This window comes from Amphibalanus amphitrite, unplaced genomic scaffold, assembly GCF_019059575.1.
Source record: "Amphibalanus amphitrite isolate SeventyFive unplaced genomic scaffold, NRLGWU_Aamphi_draft 000483F_arrow, whole genome shotgun sequence".
Lineage (NCBI taxonomy): Eukaryota > Metazoa > Arthropoda > Thecostraca > Balanomorpha > Balanidae > Amphibalanus > Amphibalanus amphitrite.
The window spans coordinates 428,928-454,573 of NW_024881977.1; the positions used below are offsets into that span (position 1 = coordinate 428,928).

Consider the following 25,646-nt stretch of genomic DNA (forward strand, 5'->3'; position numbering starts at 1 on the left):
GGCTCAATTGATGTCCTTCCACTTGTCACGGAAACTGATGGGGACCATACACCCCGCAAACGAGTAAACAGGCACATCCCGCCTGCGGTCGGCGTGAGCACGCGCTCGCGCAATGGCAGATGGGTCCGCCGCGCGAGGGGCAGCCCAGAGGCCCTGGGGCAGCCCTGCCTGCTACCCAACCACACGACTGTGCGTAATACCCTGTGGGTGTTGGTGGTATGAATGTCAAGCGATAACTACGAGACCCACAACACGTTGAGGTCAACGCCGAGTTTGATTGTCGGTGGGCCTTGCGCATAAAACTCCGGATAAAAGCAGAGCGTGAAAATATCACACTGCAACAAAATATATGGCTCCGAGCCTTACTTCATTCGCTTCCGGTTTGTCTTGGTGTCACCTATGCCACATTCACCATCTTGTATCGTACTTTGTATTCGTCCAGGAACTAAAACATAAACAAATGACGGGAGGAGCATATGCGACCGAGAATATAACGCCAAGTCATGGTGATAAGAACTGAAACGGTCGTCCAAAGTAAGACGCACGCAGCAACCGTCGTCATACCCAGCCACGCTGTCCGGCTGACACTAGAACAAACTTCAGAGGCGTGAGGGTGCGTGTGTTTACAAAGAAACCGGAGTGTCCGTCCCAGAACTGCTTCTTAATTGTGATATATTATTCTGGTGTGAGTGTGAGGTGCCCGAACACTGAAGGCTCTGGATAAGCAAAGAAATTGTGCGGAGTTGGGTAAACGAGCGAATTAGCCATTACTATCCCTCAAAACGCGACAGTAATCGAAAAAGGCATGAGTGAAGAGGGTAAATATTGATTGAAGTTATAATACTGAGTGGTCCGAACCAATTATTACAATTATGCCCACATATCGTCATTGCCACATATACATATGACAAATTCAGCCCCAGCACGCCGCGGTCGGGAGCGACGGGTACTGACCATGTCTTTGTCTCTCAGCTGGTACAGGTACATGAGCCGCGGTCGGGAGCGACGGGTACTCACCATGTCTTTGTCTCTCAGCTGGTACAGGTACATGAGCCGCGGTCGGTAGCGACGGATACTCACCATGTCTTTGTCTCGCAGCTGGTACAGGTACATGAGCCGCGGTCGGGAGCGACGGGTACTCACCATGTCTTTGTCTCTCAGCTGGTACAGGTACATGAGCCGCGGTCGGTAGCGACGGGTACTCACCATGTCTTTGTCTCGCAGCTGGTACAGGTACATGAGCCGCGGTCGGGAGCGACGGGTACTCCCCATGTCTTTGTCTCTCAGCTGGTACAGGTACATGAGCCGCGGTCGGGAGCGACTGGTACTCACCATGTCTTTGTCTCGCAGCTGGTACAGGTGTACATGAGCCGCGGTCGGGAGCGACGGGTACTCACCATGTCTTTGTCTCTCAGCTGGTACAGGTACATGAGCCGCGGTCGGTAGCGACTGGTACTCACCATGTCTTTGTCTCTCAGCTGGTACAGGTACATGAGCCGCGGTCGGGAGCGACGGGTACTCACCATGTCTTTGTCTCTCAGCTGGTACAGGTACATGAGCCGCGGTTGGGAGCGACGGGTACTTCACCATGTCTTTGTCTCGCAGCTGGTACAGGTACATGAGCCGCGGTCGGGAGCGACGGGTACTCACCATGTCTTTGTCTCGCAGCTGGTACAGGTACATGAGCCGCGGTCGGGAGCGACGGGTACTCACCATGTCTTTGTCTCGCAGCTGGTACAGGTACATGAGCCGCGGTCGGGAGCGACGGGTACTCACCATGTCTTTGTCTCGCAGCTGGTACAGGTACATGAGCCGCGGTCGGGAGCGACGGGTACTCACCATGTCTTTGTCTCTCAGCTGGTACAGGTGCATGAGCCGCGGTCGGGAGCGACGGGTACTCACCATGTCTTTGTCTCGCAGCTGGTACAGGTACATGGCGTGTGAGCCGGCCTGGGCGCCGCGCACAAAGTAGAGGAAGCAGCGCGGGTCGGCCACCGTCTGGCTAAAGTGGCTCAGCTGGAGGACCGGGTGGGTGGCCACCACGCCGCCAGAGGACGAGGCCACTACCAGAGAGCCGTGCTTCAGCTGCAGCGTCACCTGCAGGTCGGTGGGGAGCGTCACGGGAGGGGTGACGGCGGGAGGGGTGACGGAAGTGCCACCACTGGTGAGAGGGTCACAAAGAGGGATCAACGGTGGGTGTTGTCACCAGCCACGGAGAGGGGTGACGGCGGAGAACATCACCGGAGGGAACATCGGCGGTGAACGGCAGAGGGAGGAGTGGCCACCAATGTTACCTGTGTTAAGGTGAGAGGGGAGCGCCCTGGTACGGCCGTAACACTCCCCTCTCCCCGCTTCAGTGCCAGCACGAACTCGACATGGCCGGATGAGTAACCCGTTACGGGAAAAGTCACCGCAACTCGAACAGCCTTCTGCAGCATCGGCATTTTGCAGTATATTGAAGTCAGAAGGGAAGAGCTAGGAAGAGCCCCATACCCAGAAAATGCCTCATTGGGATGTGGGTTGGTTGAATTGATGAGAGCCTTTCTGAATCAAAGATTCATCTTTATGCTTAATTTATAGGTACTCTTGTGGAGTAAATCATTTATTTACATCAAGCGACAAACATTCACATAGAATCAATAGGTACCTAAGCCTCGTATCAATAAAGAACAATGAGCAACGAAAAACGAGTAAAACAAAACTTGTAAACGAATAAAACAAATGACCCCCAGCCACTGAACTCTATAATGTGGGTGGAGAACAAGATGAAAACTTAAAGAATCCTCAGATACAGGGAATTTATACGTTAAGCCCTTATAAGTCAATGCGGAAATATGGAAATTGTTATTTTGGCGCCGGGAATGGTCTGAAACTATCTCAAGCATATAGAATCGTGATTTCATGCACTCCTTGCAAGGCCCGATGCTTCATATTTGCATTGTTGCCCTTGCGTGACGTCATTTGTGACGTCACAAGGGTCATAAACTTTTCTTCATTAACTCCCGATCAAACTGAGCTAGCAAATCGGGAAAGCCACAAATGGACTGAGAAAGACCTGCCGAATCGAATGATATGCAACATGGCCTTACTCGACCAGCTTCGTGACCTGAGAGCTCTGACCTGACCTTGTCACGAGGTCAATGCCTTAAATTGACCTCACCCGAACAAAAAGCATATCACTCGATGCGCCTGAGCTAGGTGAACACGATGATGCCAAAATCGCGGCTCTACGGCCATTTTTGGCGAAGTTATTTACCAAAAACCGAACCCGTGCCTTAGGTCACTTGACCTGACCTCAGAGGTCACCATTTGACCTGAGACCTTTAAGGCGGATTCCCACCAGCAGACATGTGCTTGGATCTGAGAGCTGGATCTATGATCTCAGTGGATCTCTCGACAAAATAGAGGGGTTGGATCTATGATCCGGGTGGATCTCTCGACAAAATTCAGGGGTTGGATCTATGATCCGAATGGATCTCTCGACAAAATTTAGGGGTCGGATCTATGATCTCTGTGGATCCAGCGGGCAAAAATTTGTGGAGGACCTATGATCTGTATGGATCTCACGACAACATGTAGCCAATGAAACCCCTATCCTACATAATTGTACACCTTACAGTGCAATACAATTGAGAATTATCACTTGTGGACATGGTTATTGGTTAAGACCACTTGTAATCATTAGATATCATCATTAAATTTGAATTTAAATAAACAACATTTGTACTACATTTAAAATAAACCAAGAACATGCATATTGCTACTTTTTGTGACCAACTGTAACTTTTTCATGACAGCACTGATGACAATCTTATCAACAAGCTACAGCCACTTTAATTCAATGAACAAGCAGTACAGACAGATGCAGTGGCAGCAGGGCACTGCAGATTTTCATTTTGGTCCCATTCTTTCCATGCAACGCCAGTAGGGCTAATGTTAAAATGCCAAAATCTATGGGGGCACTGTACCCTGGTTCCCCCCCCCCCCCTGTTCTGCCGCCTATGGACAGATGCTAGGGAATCAAACCTGGAAGCCAAATAGGTCAGTTTTGTTAAAAACATGCAGCAATCCACTTCTGCCAGGTATGAAATCCCAATCCAGAATGTTCGTATGAGCTATGTATGTGCAACACAATTTCGATTTAGTAAGAATAGCAACCAACCTCTAATACTTTCCAAATAAAATTACAAGATCAAAAATGGCATCAACTTCTTCAGATTACCTACTTTTGGCACCGTGCCACGTGTGTGGTGCCATGCTGTGCTTTTGTTATGAGAGAACCTCCCAAAAAAAAGACAAACGAAATTCACAGCTCACGTTTTGGTAATATGGTTTTATTACGTCATTATCGTTTGACCAATGAAAAATCTTAATTTGACCAAAACCGTAATGATTCGAAAAGATTCCCCGTAATAGGCCCTTTAAACTAATGACGTAAGATATTGTTATTCTTTTGAAAAATGAATAAAACAAAGATGCAAGGCGCACACCGCTCTGGGCCATATAATACCGTTTCAGCTTACGTTTACGTCATTAAATTCAACGCTACAAAGATGATATTCACAAACAATCGTATCGTAAAATTATGTGAGGCAGAAAAAATGAACATTCTTAAAAAAAAAAACTCCAGACTTTTGAATTTCCAGTTTGATTTTTTATTTATTTTCATTTTACTCGAAGGTAGAACGCCTAGCTCATTTGTCATTTGAAATGACGTCACGAGTTCTATTTAGATACTGAATAATCATTTTACGGTAAATATCCAAGGCCATTACAATTGACATTTCGCTTCCCATCGCTTCCGCAGGCTGTTGAATATTTTTATACTTTTGTTTATATATCAGTTTATTTTATCAAATATTTCTTTCAATAGATTGAAATACCTTTACCTAACCAAGCCACATGTGTCAGTATCATCTTTTATTGTTTATCAATCAATTGTGGTAGCTGGAAAGTGGAAACTGGAAAGCCTCATGGTTGTCTAATGCAAGATTGTCTTATCAATATCATTATGTAGATTCTAACATGAATTGTGATGTGGTAGGTACCTAGTTATGTATTGTTCATTAGTCATTACTTTGACTTACCTCTATGTCAAACTTTTCTGTTGGTAGGTATGTGAACTGTGAACAATCTTCATGTCACTCAATTCTCTCAAGTTGTGACCGTCATGAGCCTCTTTTATTTTGTATTCTGTATAATGTAACTGGATGCCTTTACTAATATGTCCTTTGTATAAGATTGTTTGTTTCTAACCATACTTTGGTATTCAAAACTTCTTATGAAAGAAAGTTGTTAACATTTTGAGCACCTATGAGCTATGATCCCAATGGATCTCACGACAAAATTGGGGAGCCAGATCTATGATCCGAGTGGATCTAGCGACAAAATTGAAGGGTCAGATCTATGATCCCAGTAGATCTCTCGACAAAATTGAGGGGTTGGATCTATGATCTGAATGGATCTCGGATCAGGATCCATGGGATCGGATCTCAGATCCATTTTTCCGGATCCAAGCACATGTCTGCCCACCAGTCACTCTGCATTGTACTCTGCCGCATACGACCACTTTAACGCTAAATTCTAGTTGATTTAGCGGCGCATTAGCGAGCTGGGTTCAATCAACCCCCTCGGCCGGGGCAAATGTAGCTCCGTCGAGTGAATTTGAGGAATTCTGAAGATACGATCGTGTTCCCCACTCAATTCTGCGTAAGATGCCGGGCTCCGTGTCTACGTAACTTGAACGTCACGGATTTGGCGGCCGCAAACGTAAATCGAGGTCCCGAATTCCCTATTCCTCAACACAGGTGGCGGCCGGTTCCTGGTCTGCGCAATATGGCCGCCACCGTTAGACACTACGGCTACGGCCAATAGGGTTCAAGCGGCAGTGCTCCCCTGTACCCCCCCCCCCCCTTCCCCCCCGCCAAAGTAACACAACACTGGTTTACTGGGACGGCGAGTCTATAGCAATATAAAGTCCAACCTGTTTTGCAAATTGTTGATGAAAATGACCATGAATCATCGAACTTTTGTCAGATGACGAAATGACGAATTGGCAGACGAATAGCTATCAAACGTTAGAGGAACTCAAAAGAAAAGGCTCTTGCTCAATCTGAATGGAACATATCCTCCTAACGGCCACATTTATCGTAGGCCGGCAGGATATTTCTGGGGACATGATCCCTGGGTCGGTCCAAGGAGCTGACAATTACACTTTTTGTCTGGGTTCGCTCACGTGGAGAGGCGCGTGCCAGCACCATTATGTGCACATTTGGCCAGGCCGAACATTACCGTTTTTATGCAAACTGGCATCATGTTCGCTATGCCGAATGTGATAGACGATCGGCCTATTGTACACTAGGTTGCAGCATAGCCACTGTGAGCGTCCTCTTACAGATCATGATGGTAAATACATCTTACTCTCTAGTTAGCGCACTCCAATCCACAAAAGGTCAAACACGTAGGTAGAAGTTACAGCACAGAATTTGGCGGTGCCGCTCAGCACAAAAATGCAAATTTCCATATTGTATTGGGATATTAATTCAGTGTTCAGACTAATAAGCCGCGAAAAAAAATCAGAAGACGAGGTAAAGTACTAGCATATGTATACATAATCATTTACGCATTGTACATGTGGTGAATATAGCATAATAGACGATGCATCCTGCTTGAACGCTTGCTGGTGATGATGATGATGATGAATTGGGGATTTTGGGCGCCCGGACTAAACGCTTGCTATTCCTCACTCCCTCATATCGACTAGTTCTCACCATTTCTCTCTTACTCTCACAATTTCTCTCAAGCTCCTCTTTCTTCACACACCTCTTTACGTCACATCCCGATCAGCTCGTGAAAACGCGCTTCCACAAACCAAAGCCCGAGTTCGGCTCTCAAATAGGCATTTTCCATAGGTCGCACGAGTAGCATATTGCATCATCCGCTCATACATGGACATCATATGTGGTATAAAGGACGACCGGAAAATCGCTATGTAGCATGTTGCACACTGCTTAGTGCATATTCCACATTGCATATTGTACCTATGCTGCACTTTGAACGATGTACCGCACACAGGTTTTAACATAGATCTGAGGCCAGTTTTACCAAAAAATACCAGCCGGCCGCCGAAATAAAATATCCAGCCGAAAAAGTAGACGCCACACAGCCACGAGTTTCACCAACAAAAAATTCCAGCCGACTTCGGACGGAAATTATTTGTCGCCGGTAGTCAGCTGATATTCTGTTACGATATCAAATTACGATATGTCAAGGAGGTTAATAAATCATTTAAAGCATGTTTTCAATCAAATTGAAGCAGGATTTCTAATGCAAATGCTATATACATTTCGAAATATTATTATCGTAAATTATTACATTATTTTCAAGAGTAATAACAACAAAGTAGAGCATTATAAACTTTCATATCTATATTAACATTCTGGTGCCCAGCAAAAGCCAATCAATACAAAACTACCAAATTGTAGACGTAGGTACGTCATTCATAAATGTGACGTAAGGAAGCTTGCATTTAAGGCAAATTTAAGATGGATCTTTTTTCCTGTCAGCCTATTATATTAATTTTTACAATACCTTCAACTTGCTATGTACCTTTTTGTCTGTTTTTAGTCGCATCTTGTAGAAAATCATCGTGTAGACCGAGAACGCAATGTGTGGACCTCCACCTATGAGGTGGGGACTAGATGGGACCACTCCAGTGGCAGCGGAACACCTTCAATTAAGGGGGCACTGCCGACTTTTGGTCCCATTATTTCCATGCAACGCCGATAGGGCTAATATTAAAATGTCAAAATCAAAGGGGGGCACGGTGCCCCGGTGCCCTACCCGTTCCGCCGCCTATGAGTCCCGCTCCCGACAGATCCGGGAGCCGCACCTCTTTCCTAGCTTTCAAAAGAGCGGCAAATAAGCGGTCAGCATTGCTCCCAGAGACGCCACCTGAAGCTGGACGGACGACGGACAGTTCCGCTGCCGAGCGATTGAACTGCGGTGCTACGAGGCGGCTTCGCGTGCACTGCATTAGCACCTTCTAGCGGGAGTAAGAGGGCTAACGAACTCGCCAAGGCCTATATATGTAAAGCATTGTGCAAAGGCGAGTGTCTTACCTTAGGAAAATACCTACCCAGATTAACTGCTGCACCGCCGTCATTGCAGGGCTGAGGGTACGTCGTTCGCTCCGCTTTGGCGAGGTGGAGGTCAGACTGCCCGGCTAGGTGGTTTTAGCCGATATGCAGGCCCCGTTTGCCGGGCCCGGTCGAGAAGAAGGAACGCCACACAGCAGAGAATATTTGCTCCGGGCCCGCTACACTGGTCCGGCTCGTAAGTCGTAACAAATTAACAATACCTGCGCTAGCGTCGTCGACCGTCGTTCGACTGCGCCCAGTACCGCTCAGTGGAGAGTCCTGCCGAACTCCTCTGCGTGTGCCCAGATCATTCGTTGCGCGCGGACACAATCGTCCGACGGAGACCGCTGTGCATTATGATCGGGTGGTTACCACCTTGGTCGCCGGCTTTCACACCCAGCCGAGCCGTCTGGCTACGCCCCAAATGATCGTCTAAGCCTTTCGATTGGTTTGTAACTCGGGTCTAATATCGAAATGTTTGGGAGTTAGGACATGTTAAATCCGTGTTCATGAACAAACATACATTATGCAACTAAAACGCTTTACTTACTTTAACTTTTCTAGGCTGATGACAAGGCATACATCTATTTCATTGCAATATTTCTAAAATGTAAATAAATCATTAGCAATGAGCATAAAAAACAACAGCGATCCACTAGAAGCTAGTGTGGAAATCTACTGACGTAGGTCGCCTCGTACTGGCGCAGCTCGTAGCTCGTCCAGCAGCGCCAGCGTCTCCCGCACCCGGCCGCCCGCCTGCACCATCAGCCGCTGGAAATTGCTGCGCTGCCGCTCCAACATTAGCTTGACCGCCTGGCCGGCCCGGCGGATGCGCGCCGTCCGACGCACGCAGTGTACGTCTTCAACAGCGCCGGGATGTCGTACGACACGACCGCGTCCACGGCGTCCACGTCAATACCGCGCGCTATAGCCTCGAGCACACCAGCGCGGCCATCTCAGCTAGCGCGCGCCGCCGCCGGCACGCCGGCACTACCCCACAGAACTCAGTCACGCGCGCGCCCACCACAGACAGCGGTAGCTCCAGCTGGTGCGCCACCTCGTTCCAGTTGACCAACACGAGCGAGCGTCGCCAGTCGGGCTGTCGGAGCAAATGGTGCATCAGCAGCGGCTTCAGCGGCTGCGGCGCCACCACGTTGAACGACTCGCTCAGCTCGGCCGGCGTGGTGAACCTGCCGACGAACTGACCGGGCAGTGCGACGGCGGCGGCCGCCGTGCCGACCACCAGCAGTCGCGGCTGGAACAGCGACATTCGCTCCAGCTTCTCCGGCCTCCGGGTTCTGTGACAGGGTGGCCAAGAATGGCAGCTTCTGAAGCGGCAGGTGAGGCGCGCAGACGGCGGCAGCCGTCAGACGGCCGGCGATGCAGGGCGGCGGGCCGTGGCCGCCGCCACCCGCTCCACCGCTTTCAGCCAGCCCGTCTCGGCCATCTCGATCACCCGGTCGGCTTCGTCGATCACCAGGTAGCGCAGGTGCGGTAGCGAGAAGCCCTCGGCGCTGGTTATGTGATCCATCAGCCAGCCGGGAGTGCTCACCACGATCAGCCAGGGAGGCCGGGCCGCGCGGCCCCACCGCCACCAGTTGGCGCCCCCTCGTGCCACTGTGTCTCCACCCAGCAGCTGGACGCAGAGCGGCGTGTCGGCGTCGTACTGGCGGAACACGGCGGGCACCGAGCGGCCGGCCGGCGCCGAGACTCAGAGGTCGGCCGGTGGCAGTGGCGACTCTGCGGCCGCCAGCAGCTCGGGCAGCACGGTCACCTGCACCAGGAACACCTGTTCGATGCCCTCGGCGGCCAGCCGGGCGCGCAGCTCGGGGTAGAGCGCCGGCAGATTGGCCGGCGCCGGCCGCCGGTCGCCAATCGGCTGCAGGTGCGCCAGCCAGTCGGGCAGCGCACGCGGTGCACGGTCTGTCGGCTCGAGCGCTCCACCTCGTCCAGCACGGTGAAGTCGTCAGCGGCGGCGTCTCCGTCCGACTCGGAGGTGTCCTCACTGTCGTTATTGGCGACGGCGGCTGCCGCTGTGCGCTCAGTCAGGTCGGCCATCACAGCAACACTCGCCGATGATTGGCGTCATCGAAACCGTCGGACGATGGTGGATTCATCACCGATTTTGCAGCAGAGACTGGAAAAACCTCAGCAATAAACAAGGAAACACCTCACAACATGCCACAGCCTGCAATTGTGCATATTGTTATTATATTTCTCACATGACAGAAAATATTGGCTGCTTTATTCTAGGAACTGGCATGAAAAACATAAGCTAAAATCAAGCTAAGTGAATTATTATTGTATTTCAACATGAGACTGGGAAGAAATCCTTGTCACTGTCAACATGACCAGTGTAACGGATGGGCTGCATGAACATTTCGGCGCATGATCTGAAAACTCTGTGAGCAGAAATTTCAGCGCTGAGGTGAACAAATAACATTTCGGCCGCAATTTGCCTGGTGCCCCCACAATTTTACAAAACTAACTCACAATACTTACAGCCAGTTTTAACATGATCCCTGCATGACTCATGCATGCAAGATACACATGCATTCAATATCAGCACAGTGCACACACAACAGTTATGGATTCATTTACATTTTACAACATTACTATTATTTTCTTTTCCTTCAATATTGGCAGCATGACTTGCTGAGCTCAGTGGCACAATCTTATGACAGCAAGTTTGTTCGGGTTCGCAACCATGCAAACTTTGCACGTTTGGCTTCAAAAACAAGCCTTTATACATTTCTTTCATGCTATTCAATTTCTTTTTTTTTTAATTTACTGTCATTGATCTTGAAAATCTTGCCATTTTGGTCTTAGCCATGTCCATTGCACCTTCCCTATTCCACACAGCTCAAGTAAGTTCCACCCAAAAGTAGTAGTGGTATCAGTAGTTGGCGCCTTGCATTGTCAAATGTAGCTGAATATGTGAAAACAGTGACATATTTATTTAAAATCTTGAGTCCAATGAGCCTACCCTCTCTGTCTCTTCTTCCAGCATTTGTTCAAGCACCTTCAATTTTCAAAAATGATCTTCCATCATTATTTTCCACTTCCGTGCGACCCGCAAGAGCAATGAACTTGTAAGCTGACCACTAGTTAATAATGTGCTATCATCTTGCTGTTGGGTGCTTGTAGCAAAAAGATAATATAAACGAAAAAACTAGCACCACAACACCAAACACCAGTCTTGTTGGTTCCTTTTGGTCCTGCCTGGTGACAAAGGCTCTTTCTTTACGCAATATCATCAGTATTCCTCTTCTAATCTTGAAGCCCAGATGCTTTACAAATTGGCCATGAATGATACTTAATTATTATATCAACTGGGAAGCGCAAATCACGATAATTAGTAACAAATGAGGCCAATTGTTCCAACACGACATCAAAAAAATAGACGGGGTCCCCCGTCTATTTTTTGGGCTGTTTTTCTACAAATAATGGCGCAAAATAACACTCCATTAATGCCGCATTTGCCGTTGGTGAAACTCATTGGCTATTTTTCTGGCTGATATTTTTTCACGCCGGCGGATATTTTTTCGCCTGGTTGGTGAAACTCGTCGGCTGGTTTTTGACAGAAAAATTGCGCCGGGCTGCTATTTTTCTGTTGGTAAAACTGGCCTCTGAACTCTAAGACAGGGGGGGTCTAGTCGGGCCTTGGTCTAGTCAACAGACATTAATTAGTGACATTATCTCCGAAGTCTCGTATTCTTCTTCAGAAATATATTTCGACGCAGACAGCAGCAAATTATACGTACGAAAATGCTCTAAATGTCCTTGTCTAGGAAAGACAGATTGGCTGATTGCGACATGATCTTTCCCGAATAATGATTTTTACGAAAAATAAATCAAGAACTTGAAAATATAGACAAAAGGTCATGACTACTGTATCGATAAATATGTACCAATTGATAAAAAATGATCTCTTCTTTTTTAATAAATTTAGTCCGAACCCTTTTCCCTTTGAATGGAAGGATTCACAAGGACAGAGCCCCCGCTAAGCGAAGATTGTTGCGTTGACCCTGCCCTCTGCCCTCCGATCGCGCAATTCCGGTGCTATGGCAGAATTTGGAGTCCAAAGCTCAACGTGCGCACATAGCCGCGCACGGCCGGTCCCCTCACTGACTTCGGCTGGCTACGGCCTGCCACCAACCGCACCCATTGCCTGTCAGGAGGCCCATAAACGTCAAGCGCCCGTCGCGCTTCGAACCCGGACTTTTATAAACGGGTACGCGTGCTCTCACCACGCGGAGTCCAGCGCTCTACCGACTGGGCTACGGAACCGGCGAATTGGTACTGTTATTAACGGCGTTTGGTTAATATACATGGCAAAAACTGCAATGTATCTGAAAACATTGCAGAAATACAGCTTCTGTAAATAAAACTATCTCGAAATTCCCTTTCAGGAAACAATGACATGACCCTAGGACAAATCTGACGATATACCACAGAAACGAATTAAAGGTAGTGTGCCAGCTTTCCTGGACCGTATGGAGTTAATGGCCCAGATAAGGAGAACCGGATTTTTAGAAGTTATCCATACCTTCAAAACTCATGGAAACGTCTTAAATTCTTCAAATTTTGAGTACCCCAGTGCGAAATTTGCCCCGACGGATTGTCGGTCGTACCCCAACCACATTTCACACTACTATGAACAATAAATGCACACACTGAAATCGCTATTACCGATAGGCTCATCCAATCAAGTTTCGATAAACCCGTTCATCATCATCTCCTGCGGTTTCGAACACGCCTGTTAGGTGGTGCGGTAGGCCGCGCCCAAAGCCAGGGCCCCGGTAACGTGAGGTAGCCGAGTCGGGGCAGCGTGCGCTGACCCAAGCCGGGGCCGCGCGTCCTCCCGGTGTCATGTGATAGCCCGGGGCTGCCCGGGGATACGGTAGACCGCGCCCAAAGCCGCGGCCCCGGCTTGGGTCAGCGCACGCTGCCCCGACTCGGCTACCTCACGTTACCGGGGCCCTGGCTTTGGGCGCGGTCTACCGCAGGTGGCTTCTGCTCATACTTTGTGGTGCGGTGGTGGTGCGTCGGGCCGCGCGCTCTGACTTCGGCCAAGAAAAATGCGTCAGCTGATCATTGTCATTTCTGCCACTTTCATGTGGTGAGAATGAGATAGGGTCATAACTTTAGAGACGGCTGTTTCATATCAATTATTTTACATAAAATCATATTTCAAACCATAAATTAATGTTCGACAGCCAAATTAAAGAAACAATACCAATACAGGCTTACAGTTTAAATTCGACATTGTGTTGTCTACGATTAGACAGCTGATAACTCATTCTCGTACGTCGTAACTCTATCATGACATTTGCTTATTGTCACATGTGCGCCGCATTCGCGATTGTTGCCGACGCCTGTTTGCAGGTCAGCCCACTACAGTTGTTATACATATCGAAAAACCGATAATCTTTTAGGTGAAAAAGCACTATTATAGGCCCATTTTTGATTTTTTTTGCGATATTAGGTAAAAACAGAAGCTTTTTATCCTAGGAAAAATAAAATGGGAAATCATTGGAAGGTGGCACACTACCTTTAAAGAGAGCTATTGACGACTTGGGGGTGGGTCATTGCGGTAGCTACCTTATAATTGTTCACAAACAGTTGCGTTATTTGTCAAGAATGGAAATGAATATGCGATTTATATTTGTAGTGATCTCTGGTGATTTGACCTTGACCTTTGGCCTGACCTAACTGACGGAGACCCAAAAGAGGACCGAATAAATAATTACGCGGTGATAAAGTCGTTGATTGCTTACCATTAAGTAAACGGTTTTCAGATGATTTAGGAACCGAATGTGACCGAATAAATACAGAATAAAGACATCCCTCTGGGCACTAAGTGGCACGACCTCTGCCGCAGGTTGCCACTAGTTGCCATTGCACGCCGGTGAATTACTATTAACGCCTCCATGAGTACATTCAACAACTTGGTGCTGACGTGTATACATTTGCTGAATAGCAAATGAATACACGGATGCCCTATTTCTATGGCTGGTGATTACCTGTGCTCACAATATGACCCTGCACGCGGGCATAGATAGCTGCCTAATAGTTTGTCATGAGGCCAGCAAAAAAAAAAACGAAGATGGTGGGATAAAAACTCGACGGCGCCTCGAGACCAGATTTGTCCGATCGCCGAGTATGACGAGCGAGCGACGGTCCGGCCCGGGGCCAAGACCATCGTCCAACAGCCTGCGCTCAGCACCCACACTTCCGGGCAATCACCGCGACGATGAGCTTATAAAAAGGTAAGCCAAGGCAGCGGTAAGAGTGAACATGAAAAAAGTTAGGCGTCGCATGATTTTGACATGTGAACTATTCCCGATTATTTTATCTTTCGATTTTTAAACTTAATTTTAAAACAATGATGACGTATTGCTGTGAAAATTGTTAACGGATAATTATCAGGCAAAACTACTTAGGTACTAGATTCTGACCTCGCTGAAACTTAAAAATATTTGTGCCATTGCAGTGACATTGGGCTCAAGTTGTACCCAATGAGTAAGGACGTTATCATATTTCGCATATTTTGTCACTCGCACTGTGCATGTGTCTATTTAACGAGAACAAATCTTGAGAGCAAAGTTTTTAAAGCATGAATTTCTTGGAACAGCTTCAGAGGTTGAATTACGAGATAAATTTGTATGAACACATGAACACAGATGATTTTGGAGTCAAACCACTTTTGGAAAAAAACGAACTTTTCAGTCGTCGGGAAACCCGGTGCGATCACCGGGGGTCGAGGAACTCGGGGCAGCCGCCGGGGGCAGGGCAGACTCGGCCGGGGTAGCCACCCGGGGCCGGGGCTGACTCGGGTGCAGCCGCCGCGCCGGGGGGGGGGGGGGGATGCCCGCTCACTGACCTGCTCGGAGCGCGCCTGGCGGAGCACCTCCTTGACCACCCACGGTATCATGTGCTTGCTGTAGCCGCTGCTGACCACCGTGTGGCCCAGGTAGAGCGCCGAGTAACGCTGGCTCTCCATGGCGGCAGACCACTCTCTCTGAAACACGGCACAGTGGAAGTGGATCTGACAACAACGCACAGTGGATCTGACAGTCCGCGTGGCGCGTACCGTGGCGCACCAAAACGCAGCTCAGATCCACGACCGAAATGTGCTCCCACGTCGTGTTGTTGAGCAAATACATACGTGGATATTTAGGTAAGTGATAAATTAGCCAAAGCGCTATAATAATCAATGTTAAAATAAATCGAGATAGCAGTTTTGGGGCTCAGCCCATCATCAGATTTCCAATTGCGATCTTATCTCAAATTGGGGCCTAATGATAAGCTACGCCCGAAATTGTGCTCTCGATTTATTTTAGATTTATTTCGGAATACATTCATTATTATGAGGCGTTGGTTTCATTTCATTGCTTGAAAATTTATCAGGATCCTTTAAAAATCGCTTCCTCACACAATTGAAGTGATATCAATAAATATATCAGTGATTATTATCGCCAAAACACCTGTGGATGTTCGGAGCCGTCTGCGCCACCCGGCCGTCGACCAATGGGAGCCGCCGGCGGCGCCATGCTGACCGCCCATTGGTCGGACAGCAGGATATTCTGCCCGGGTCGCGGCGATCATTGTAGCTGGCCCGATGGCTTTTTACGTCGCGTCCGGGCCAGCAGCCAACTCTGACCGGAGATAACAGGACTCGGGAGGCGTATAAGCATTCAGAGTGTAGCAATCGGTGACGAAGAAAAATTTCTTCTTGACACTCGTGATACCATCAGTCGCTAACGTTCGCAGAACAGCTCGAAAACGAGACGCACGACTCGCAAAAGCTTATTTCTTTCAGCATTTTGTAATCATGTTCCCCGTTTTTAAATGGGCAGATGATAATATTTCATGAGTGGAAGAATCCCTTTCGCCGATAGTATAACCAGTATAGCGCCTTTTGGGGCGACTAACGGAGCGAGCGAGAGGGTGAGCCTTGCACGTGCGAAATTTCGAGGGGGTACCTCCAACTGACTTGTGCACGGCACCCTACTAACCGGTCTCTAGCGATGTGCCAAATTTGAGCACAATCGGCCCAGCCGTTCTCGAGATCTGGAAGCGGCACCCTGCACGTGCGCACGTGCAAAATGGGTCCCAACTGACTTGTGCACGGCACCCTACTAACCGGTTGCTAACTGTGTACCAAATTTGAGCGCAATCGGTCGAGCCGTTCTCGAGATCTGAAAACGACCCCTGCACGTGCGCACGTGCAGCAGCACCCCAACTCTGGCACATGGACATGCAGTGCCTAGTGGGTGCCTACCTACATGCCAACTTTGAGCGCAATCGGCCAAGTAGTTACCGAGATATTGCAACAATTGCAAAACTGACACCTCTTCGTTTTGCACGTGGCACGTGCATAAGGGGTCACCCACATGCATCGGGAATAGTCCAATACTTGGTAGAAGGAATGAAGCTACCCTACAAAAATTACCGCATGTAAATCGGTCAAGTGGTTGCTGAGATATAAGCCTCGCAAAAGCGTCCGCACGGCCGGCCGGCCGCTCATACTCAGAAATTTCCGTTATTCTACGTAAGACTCCGCTCGCTTCGCTCGCTCCGTAATTATCTGCATACTAAGCTGAGTAGAACATACTTGCCAATAACATGCAAGATGACCAAGATTGCCTATTGCCGATTTTTTTTTTCGAAATCATTTCGGCATGCGGCAACAACGTCATGCGACATTTAAACCTGACCATGGGTACCTGTGTGTGGGACCCGAACAGAACAAAGACTCCCAAAAGATAATAGCACTTCTATGCTAAGAACAAAAAAGTGGCTTGTGGGACGCTACAGGATGTCCACTGTCCCGAAATTGATTAATAATATCGGAACGGGTTATGTTTTACTTCCACGTAATACCGTCACCTACAGCATGGAATTCTGCCGGCACGTGTAACTCATAAGCACAGCCGCCTGTTGACCGGTCGCGTGACCAAGCCTCGTGACCTGGCCCTGGGTCAAGTCTGTTAACGGAAACCGTTCCCTGAACAATCGCAACGCGCAGACCCTGTATCAACCATGGTGCAAGAGCAAGCCCCATCGACGTGCCATCTATCACACTATGAACTGTGGTCTGACTCATTACCATCACCAGTTAGCCGCAAACTGGCCAAGAACCCTCGAAGCCCGACCTCGCCGACTGTCACTGACAAACGCTGACGAGAAGAGAGAGAAAAACTGCCATAAGTAGAGTGCCAAAAGCGTGGCAAAGTCCGAGCAAAAACGGCACCAATAAACAACAAGACTTGAAGGACAACCGACTGTGTGTGAAGAGAAATACCGTCTCCAAGTTGGTCATGCAACATTATTTGCGGCATTCAGGACTGAAAACGGGTGCTCAAGTCCTCGTTCAGGTTATATCAGCAGCCTAACCACCAAAACGCCCAGTCTTGGCTAGTAGCAGCTCAGAAGTGCCTGTCACCGAGCATAGGATGCAGCCGACCAAGGTGATGGTCTGGAGCACAAATTTCCAAAAAGAGTGAAGGAGAAGTAGATATTGGCTGATCTCATTTTATCTGACATGGTGCCAAGGAATGACATCTATGAACCCAACCAGCAAAATGCAATGGTTGTTTTTGCAATGAAAATTACATAACTACAGAATGAAATGATCAGTAGCATAAGGCATTACCTATTGATCATTTCATACTACATATATTGTTTTATGCCTCAATGAAGGATAACCAATTGAAAAGTCATGGATATAAGGCTCAGTAAGTCAAGGCATGTATCCTATAAGTTGGGTTAGGATTTACATGTTAAGGGTAATGATATGCTTGAAAGGTACCATAATTTCAAGATGCATTCACCTTAAAGACAGTGAAGGTAGGTAGGGTAAATAGTAAATACCAAATAACAGTAGGAGTTCATTCAAAATGGAATATGGCGAAGGATGATATTTAGTGTTGGAAATTGGAATGCTCACTTTCAAATCAGTTGCCACAACTGAGTTGTGGGTGCATAAAACTAGTCTGAACCTGTCTGGATAATAGAAGCTGTTCAGATTTTACCCCTTCCAGAAATAACACGGTGCAACACCATATCTAAGAATGTTTAGAAGACACATTTTTATCATATATTTCATATCCCATATAAGTATTATTTTGCTTAGGCATAAAAGATGCTTACCCTCCTGGAGTGTCATCTCAGGGGCAAAATTTAGGTGCAAGATTAGTAATTAACTAGGTTAGGGAGTGTAATGTTAAATGTGGATATAAAGTAGGTGGTAGCTTGGGTTAGATCGGATTTGGTAATAGTTCTAGGAAAAATAAATTTCATAGTTTCAAGTGCATCTGGCTCACCATGTGAAGCCAGATGCACTTGTCAATGTAATAGCTGCAGTGCAGATGGATAGGTGCATTGGTCAAAGACTACTTATTCCAACGCTTAACCTAATTGGATGCATTATTTAAAGGACCTACCTATTTAAGCTTTAAGGTTCTGAATTCATCAAGCTTCTGACCATCATCATATGTCCTGGGCTGGGATGTTGAAATATGGGCAAGTCTAAAGGCTGAAGCAGACTCTTTCAGCACTCAGGAAATGGCATGCAAGAGCCTACCTATTCAAATACATTAGGTAATTCACGCTCTCAACAAGCATACACAGATCCTGCATGCAAATGATGCCAGTATAATTTTAACGTATTTGCTTACGCTCTTGAATGCAATTTCCTGGCTGTGGAAAGTCTGTTTTAGCTTTAAGATTGCCAACCAGTGGATGCAAGTATCACGAGAGATATGACAGAAATGGTTCATATCATTACAATGAGCCTAACCAAACTCAAAGGCTAATAAGTTAAGCTGGAACACTTACTTTGAATTACCTCTATGCAGTCTGATCGGTTCTAATCACACCTGAGCACTGAGGCACCCAACAATTCAAGACACTTCAATATATTTCCCTCGTGCTCGCAACAAGTCTTTGTCAGCAAGTCTTTGAGGTAGGTCTTCGAAAAACTGAGCAAAACATAATGGATGTAGGACTTTAAACAATATAGGCATCCTAAAACTCACCTTTCAATCGATATTGGTCTTGGACAGGAGGCTGGCACTTAGCACAAAGCTAAATTCCTGGCTCAGGCTGTGGCTCCTGCTGTGTTAGCTGTTTTGAAGGCGCGCTTCAGCTCCTTATTCAGGATTACCTGCTTCGATTTTGAGTTACTTCGAAGGAACAGAGGCGTCACTTTACCTCTAAATAAACATCACTGACATTTTAAAACTAAAACAAACAAAAACACTCAACACACGAAACTGACAAAACAAACACTAATGTTTCGACTGCATGTGATGTCGGTTATTTCGCGCCATAAATGTTCGCATGCGTATCAAATGTCACCATAGCAGAAAAAACGGTTTGCTACCAAATCTACCAAAATATGAGTACAACATACCTTCATTGTCAGAGGAATATATGGATAACTAATCTTGAGATAATGGGCTGGTTTGGCGGCTCCGACAATTAATCTCCAGCCTTCGTTGTGGCAGTTCGGAATTGCAAAATCAGCATTGTTGATAGTTTTTCTGAACTATCTGTCCCGCGCTGTACCGGTGGCCATTGATTTAGGATCCAACCTGCTCTTCCGCATCCCCATAGACCCGGGAACAGGGGGGGCAGCGAGGCGCTTGCCCCCCCCCCCCCAACTTGGGAGCCGAGGGGGCGGCGCCCCCTCAACATTGAGGCAGCGAGAAAGGCTCTATCCTCCCTTTTCCGGACTTATTTCCTTCTTGTTTCCTTTATGCACCTAAGCATCGACACACGGCATTTTCCTAGCCATCTGAATGGTTTCTGCTGATACAGTATCGATTTGACGACATCTGCTATTGTCATCCCGCTTTGGTTTGGGCCTGACCTTGGCCATTAGTTTGGCAGGCCAGATTTTATACTGGACCATTTTGAGTCAACTTTGAGAAATGCGTAACGTACAACGGTGGTAAAATCGTTGCTATAGGTATTATTACACAGTTTACCCGCTCCGGGCGCGAGGGAGGGGTGTGGGGCAATGAGTGCACTGACGTGGCGCCCTCGGAAGGCCGGTATGGGATTAAATCTCAGCTGTGGTGCCTTCGGTTATCGTTAGCACCCTCATAATTACCGGCGTAGGGCCCTCAGAGCCGCCGGTAAGGGGCCTTTAGAGGCAATGGTGTGGGGCCGTCATGCAGGTGCCGGTGTGGGCGCTCAGAGGTGCTAGTGTGATTCTCTCAGAGGCGCTGGTGAGGGTCCTTACAGGCGTTGCTGTGGGCCCTCAAAACGCTGGTGTGGAGCCGTTACAGACGGGTGTGGGGCCTTTAGAGCTGCTGATACGAACCCTCTACAAGCCGGCAGGGGTCTCAGTGACCGGCAAGGGACCCTTATGAGGCCGGCAGAAGAAGTCTTGTGGGGTCCTTAGAGACCGGTATGGTACTGTCAGACGCCGGTGGGGCCCTCAGAGTCACGGGTGTGGGGCTCTCAAAAGTCACCAGTGGGTGGCCTTTAGATGCGCAGGTGTTGGTTGGGTCCTCAGAGCCGCCGATATAGGGCTTTAATAGGCACTGGTGTAGGCACTCAGAGTTGAGGTGTGAAACCCTCAGAGACACCGGTGTGGGCCCTTACAGGTGCCAATGAGGGCCCGACAGTTGCCGTTATGGGCCCTCAGAAAAATCAGTGTGGGAACAGGCGGGAAATGCCCCTAGAACTGGTCATCATAGGCCGGTAAGAACTCTCAGAGACCAGTAACGGGCCTTTGGATACCACCGAGGAGCCCTTAAAAGCCGCAAGAGGCCCTCAGAAACCGGCGTGGGGCCCTTATGGAGATCTTATAGACTATTTAGGGCCCATGAGGTGCTCTAACGAGCCCCATGGGCCCTTATGAGTCGAAATATGGTCATCGTTAACCCTCAGCGGTCAAATGGCGCCGCAGGGCCCCTCGGACCCGAGGGTCCCTCTGAACCCGATGAGGGGGGGGGGGGGTACGTGTCCCATTAGACCCTTAGCTACGCCACTGTTTCATATCCATCATGTCGGGTATTTTAGGCTCGCCCCCCCCCCCCACTTGAAAATCGTTCCCGAGCCCCTGCGCATCCCAGACCAAGTTCGCCAGTAACTGTCGCCTCAGTCGTCCCAACCCATCGGGCATCGGGTCTGGTTCATGTTTCTCATCCTAGCCTGCCTGCCATTTGTCTCATTCAGTTGGTCTCCCGTCCCAGCTTGCCAGCCCATCGTCCCAACTGGACAGGAGCCACGGCTTACCATTGGTAGCTCAATGGAGAGCGAATAAAACTGGCAGAAACACGTGGGTTTAGTTGGTCATCCGCCTTCTCGGTGGGCTTAGTATATACCTACTTGCCCATGAGTGTTGGGTGGAGTAGATAGTAGGTACCTACATGGATAATTCTATGAAAATATAATTAGCTATTCCGTTCCACAACAAAAGCTGAAAATTATAGTTGCTATATCGTATACTTTAGCCACTGCCTAGTGCCTAGCATTGTACAGATGATATGCGCTGATAGGTATAGGTAGGTACATGTAATTGGTCGAATTGCTATTTTTGCCTGATACCTAGATCGCTCGGAGAAAAAGTCGCATGTCAAAGTAATGTCAAAGTAGGACTGGGAAGTCAAAGTCAGAGCCGTTTTCGGAGTCGGTCGGAGTCGACAGTTCTGCATGAAGTCTCAAATCGCACCTTAAGTCGTCAAAATTTTACCGACTCTGATTTCGGAGTTGGAGTCCACATTGCATGAATTTAATTTGTTTCATAACCCTGTTTGCTTTAAAATATTGAGTTTTTTACCTTTCCATAACATTTTGCATAATTATTAATGTAAAATATCTTATTGTTGTTAACAGTAAAAGGGTTTGGAACGCACATAGCTCATGGCACAGAGGAATGCTTCAGGTGAGATGATACCAGACTTGAACTTACCTAACTCATGATATGCGCTCGTGATATAAATATCCGGAGCCGGAGCTGAAGTCGCATTGAAGTCGGGGTTGATTCATGATTGTTGAGGCCAAGTCAGAGTTGGAGTCTGAGTCTTTAAAAAATATTCGGCCTAACAGCATTGGGTCAAAGGTAATTTGGGTCAGGGCCATATAATTTGGAAGGAAGCTATAATAAAGCTAATTGCTTGAAAGTATTGAAAGTTTCGTTGCGATTCGTCGCCTTTTACGCAAGTTAATCGTGAAAAACAGAGGACTAGTCCGTTTGACCCCCTACACATAGTGCACGGCTTAACCCTCGCCGGCACAGGGAAAGATTTTTTTTTCAGATTACTCGCGTAAAAAGCGGCTGATCACGACGAAGCTTTCAGTACCCTCGCGTTGATTAATTTTACACCTACCCTGAAAATTCCATGACCCGGACCCAAATGACCTTTGACCTGTGATCTATTTTCCGAGACCATGTTTGGCTGGAATCGCAATTCGGCGTGTGTCGGCTCGCATTAGCCGCGCGTTCGCAGTCTTTTCGTGGTTTCAAGCGTTCAAACATGGATGTCAAGGTCACCCGAAGGTCAGGTAAGGTCACTGACCTTTACTGACCCCGATTCATTTTTTCGAGTTTTACATGTTTCTAGGCTAGTTTTTTTTTAGCTAAATTCGAATTAAGCAACCATTTGAACATTTACGAAGTAGATTTAGTGCCTTCGCAACATGTTACGAACTGTCAGAGGCGGTTGACACCTACTATGAATACCCGGCAGGACCCCTACTGGTTGACCTGACCTGACCTGACCCGACCTGGCCTGAATGCGCGAAGACATCATCTGTAATCAAAACTAACATGATAATATTCGTGATCAGCACCCCGGAAAACCTCATGGCAGTCACACTTTATACGACATTCTAACAGGTCCCGATTTTCCCGACGTTTGGGTCTTTGACCTGACCTGGAATGTCAACCAATGAACTAGGACCTTAACCCTATTCCTGGCGGGGGGGCCTTTAAGGCCCCCCTTCAGGTTTTTCTTGTGCCATTGCCAAACACCGCAAGACTGAAAGCTCATACTCGGTGACTTTTTCTAAACATTCATTGCGCACATTTTGACAAAAAAAAAAGTTGCCGGGTCAGGTCAGGTCAGGTCACCAGAGGCGGTTTGGTGACCCCACCTCAGAAAAGTTTGCAATCACGCCAGAGCTAGAGTTTTTGACCGATCAATTTCTTCTCTTCAGGTTTTAGTTAAGGTACCAGTATGTGCAATTTGTATATCTCAGAACTTTCATATCTGTGACCTGAGGTCAGACCAGACTCGTGACCTTTAGGTACATTGCAAGCCTATGGGAAAATATTGAAACGCCTCCTGCTTCGTGTAAACGAGTCAAAACCACCCAATTCTCTCAGTATTATGGAAGATTATCTCATCGGTGATGATCTTGATGCCGCTAATTGACAGGGGCACCGGCAAAGGTCATCTGAGGTCATGTGACGTCATAAAGCGTTTTTCTGTCAATAAATCACGACACGATGGTGCTAAAGACTTGTAAGTGGTACCAAACTGCTCGCCTGGTCAAGGCGCGTCGTTTGGTATGCAGCATGACCATACCCCACAACCTCATTGATGAATGACCTGACCTTGACCTCAGGTCAAATTTCAAATTGACCTGTGAAGGTCATCACATACTTATTTCGCATCGCCTCGGCGAGAGCAACAAAAAATGTATGGTTTTATGTCTCTATGTTTCTTAGTTTAAAAGTTATATAGGTAACTAATTCCAAAACATTTTATCGTTGATGACCTCTGGTGACCTCAATATTGACCTGACCTGAAAATGTTTTATGTAAAAGTTGTAGATCTATAAACGACCTATCAAACGCCGTTTGCCGTTTGTCGCTGCGATGTGTAGTTTTTGAGATCTGAAGGGGGGCCGAATCGCCCCACCCGCCAGTTTCTTGTCCCGGCGAAGCCCGCCAGGAATAGGGTTAAAATTGGGAATCAGCGGCTTCCTCTAGTCACGGGCAACACGCTCGTTTTTCGGCAAAGCTTTAGCTCGATCAGGGGCCAAACAGCAAGAGGGGGGTCCAACGGACCCCCTCCCCACATACTTTTACGTTCGCGGCTGGGAAAACACCAATACGGGCGAGGGTTACTTTTGTTGGCTTTACAAAGTCTGAAATTTATCAACAGGTAAACGGACAACTTCTGACTACAATAGTACGGCACATCAAAAGTGGCCTGAAGGAATCCTTATAGAACAGACATAAAGTTCAATAACCTGCTTCATCTTTGACACGCAAATACAGCATCGGGACCGCTGAACTCCTAGCAACTCTCGATAAATACGAAACATCCACTTCTGGGAAGTTGACACCACCCACGCCAAACTCATTGATTGGTGAGGAATGGCATGACAAAATAAGTAGATTCGCATGGGAATAATCCCACGGTTTCAGCCTAGCGGCTGATATTTCTGGAGTCATGATACATTTCTGGCCTGCGGTCCATGGCCAAAGCAAATTATTTCGTTCTGGTGGCAACTATCGACCTTTTCACACCTGACTGGACTCGCACGCACATCGACGCTCCGCTCATGTATCGAAGTATCGAAGGACAGCTGCGGTTGGCGTTGGTCACGGGCTATACTGGACGCAGCGTGTCGCATTAGGAAGTAATGTATTATGACGTCACAGGTGCGACCGCCAACCCCATATGTGACGTCACATAGTGGGCAACAGCCTTCAGTATGACGTCACAGTCATGGGCACCAGTCCCGAAAGCCGTTGGCCTACATGGGTATATGAGCAATGAGCATTCGGAGCGGAAGTCAAGTGCTTGTAGGGGTTGGAATTTTGATGCAAACAACAACTTCAATGGCTTGAAGGGGCTTAATGTTGCACTTCAACTGTTTTTTTTTTTTTTACAAATAACTGTTTCATGCCCCCTTTTAGAAAGGAAAGTAATATAATAACTAGATGATAGGTGTGCCTACCTACATGCATGTTAACGACGGAGAGTAAAGTAAATCCTTGATTTTTGAACCTTTAAATAAACATGAGCGTATTCCGAAACACCGAATTGCCAAAAAAAAGTGGCTACCAGTATAACGCCTTATGGGGCGACTAACGGAGCGAGCGAGAGGGTGGGCCTTGCACGTGCGAAATTTCGAGAGGGTACCTCCAACTGACTTGTGCACGGCACCCTACTAACCGGTCTCTAGCGATGTGCCAAATTTGAGCACAATCGGCCCAGCCGTTCTCGAGATCTGGAAGCGGCACCCTGCACGTGCGCACGTGCAAAATGGGTCCCAACTGACTTGTGCACGGCACCCTACTAACTGGTCCCTAACCGTGTACCAAATTTGAGCGCCATCGGTCCAGCCGTTCTCGAGATCTGGAAACGACCCCTGCACGTGCGCACGTGCAGCAGCACCCCAACCTTAACACATGCAGATGAATTATCTGATGGAGACCTAACTGTGTACCGGGTTTCAATTCAATCGGCCCAGCCGTTGTGCCGTTATTGAGGTTGCAATTTTGGGGGTTCTTAAAAAATGTCCAGCTTT

General features: G+C 47.8%; 1 protein-coding gene across 2 annotated transcripts in view; it reads right to left on the reverse strand.

Annotated features, from left to right (window-relative positions):
* Positions 1–19,481, reverse strand: part of LOC122392355 (TBC1 domain family member 4-like) — a 103,902-nt gene extending 84,421 nt beyond the window's left edge. Inside the window, exons 1-3 of one of the 2 annotated variants that reach the window (XM_043387141.1) lie at positions 19,184–19,481; positions 15,025–15,162; positions 1,903–2,097 (exon numbers count right to left, since the gene is read on the reverse strand). In XM_043387141.1, the coding sequence (XP_043243076.1) occupies positions 1,903–2,097; positions 15,025–15,144 (315 nt within the window). In that variant the 5' untranslated portion in view covers positions 15,145–15,162; positions 19,184–19,481. The remainder of the gene's footprint in view (positions 1–1,902; positions 2,098–15,024; positions 15,163–19,183) is intronic. The other variant, XM_043387140.1, reaches the window with a different exon arrangement.
* Between the last annotated feature and the right edge of the window lie 6,165 nt (positions 19,482–25,646).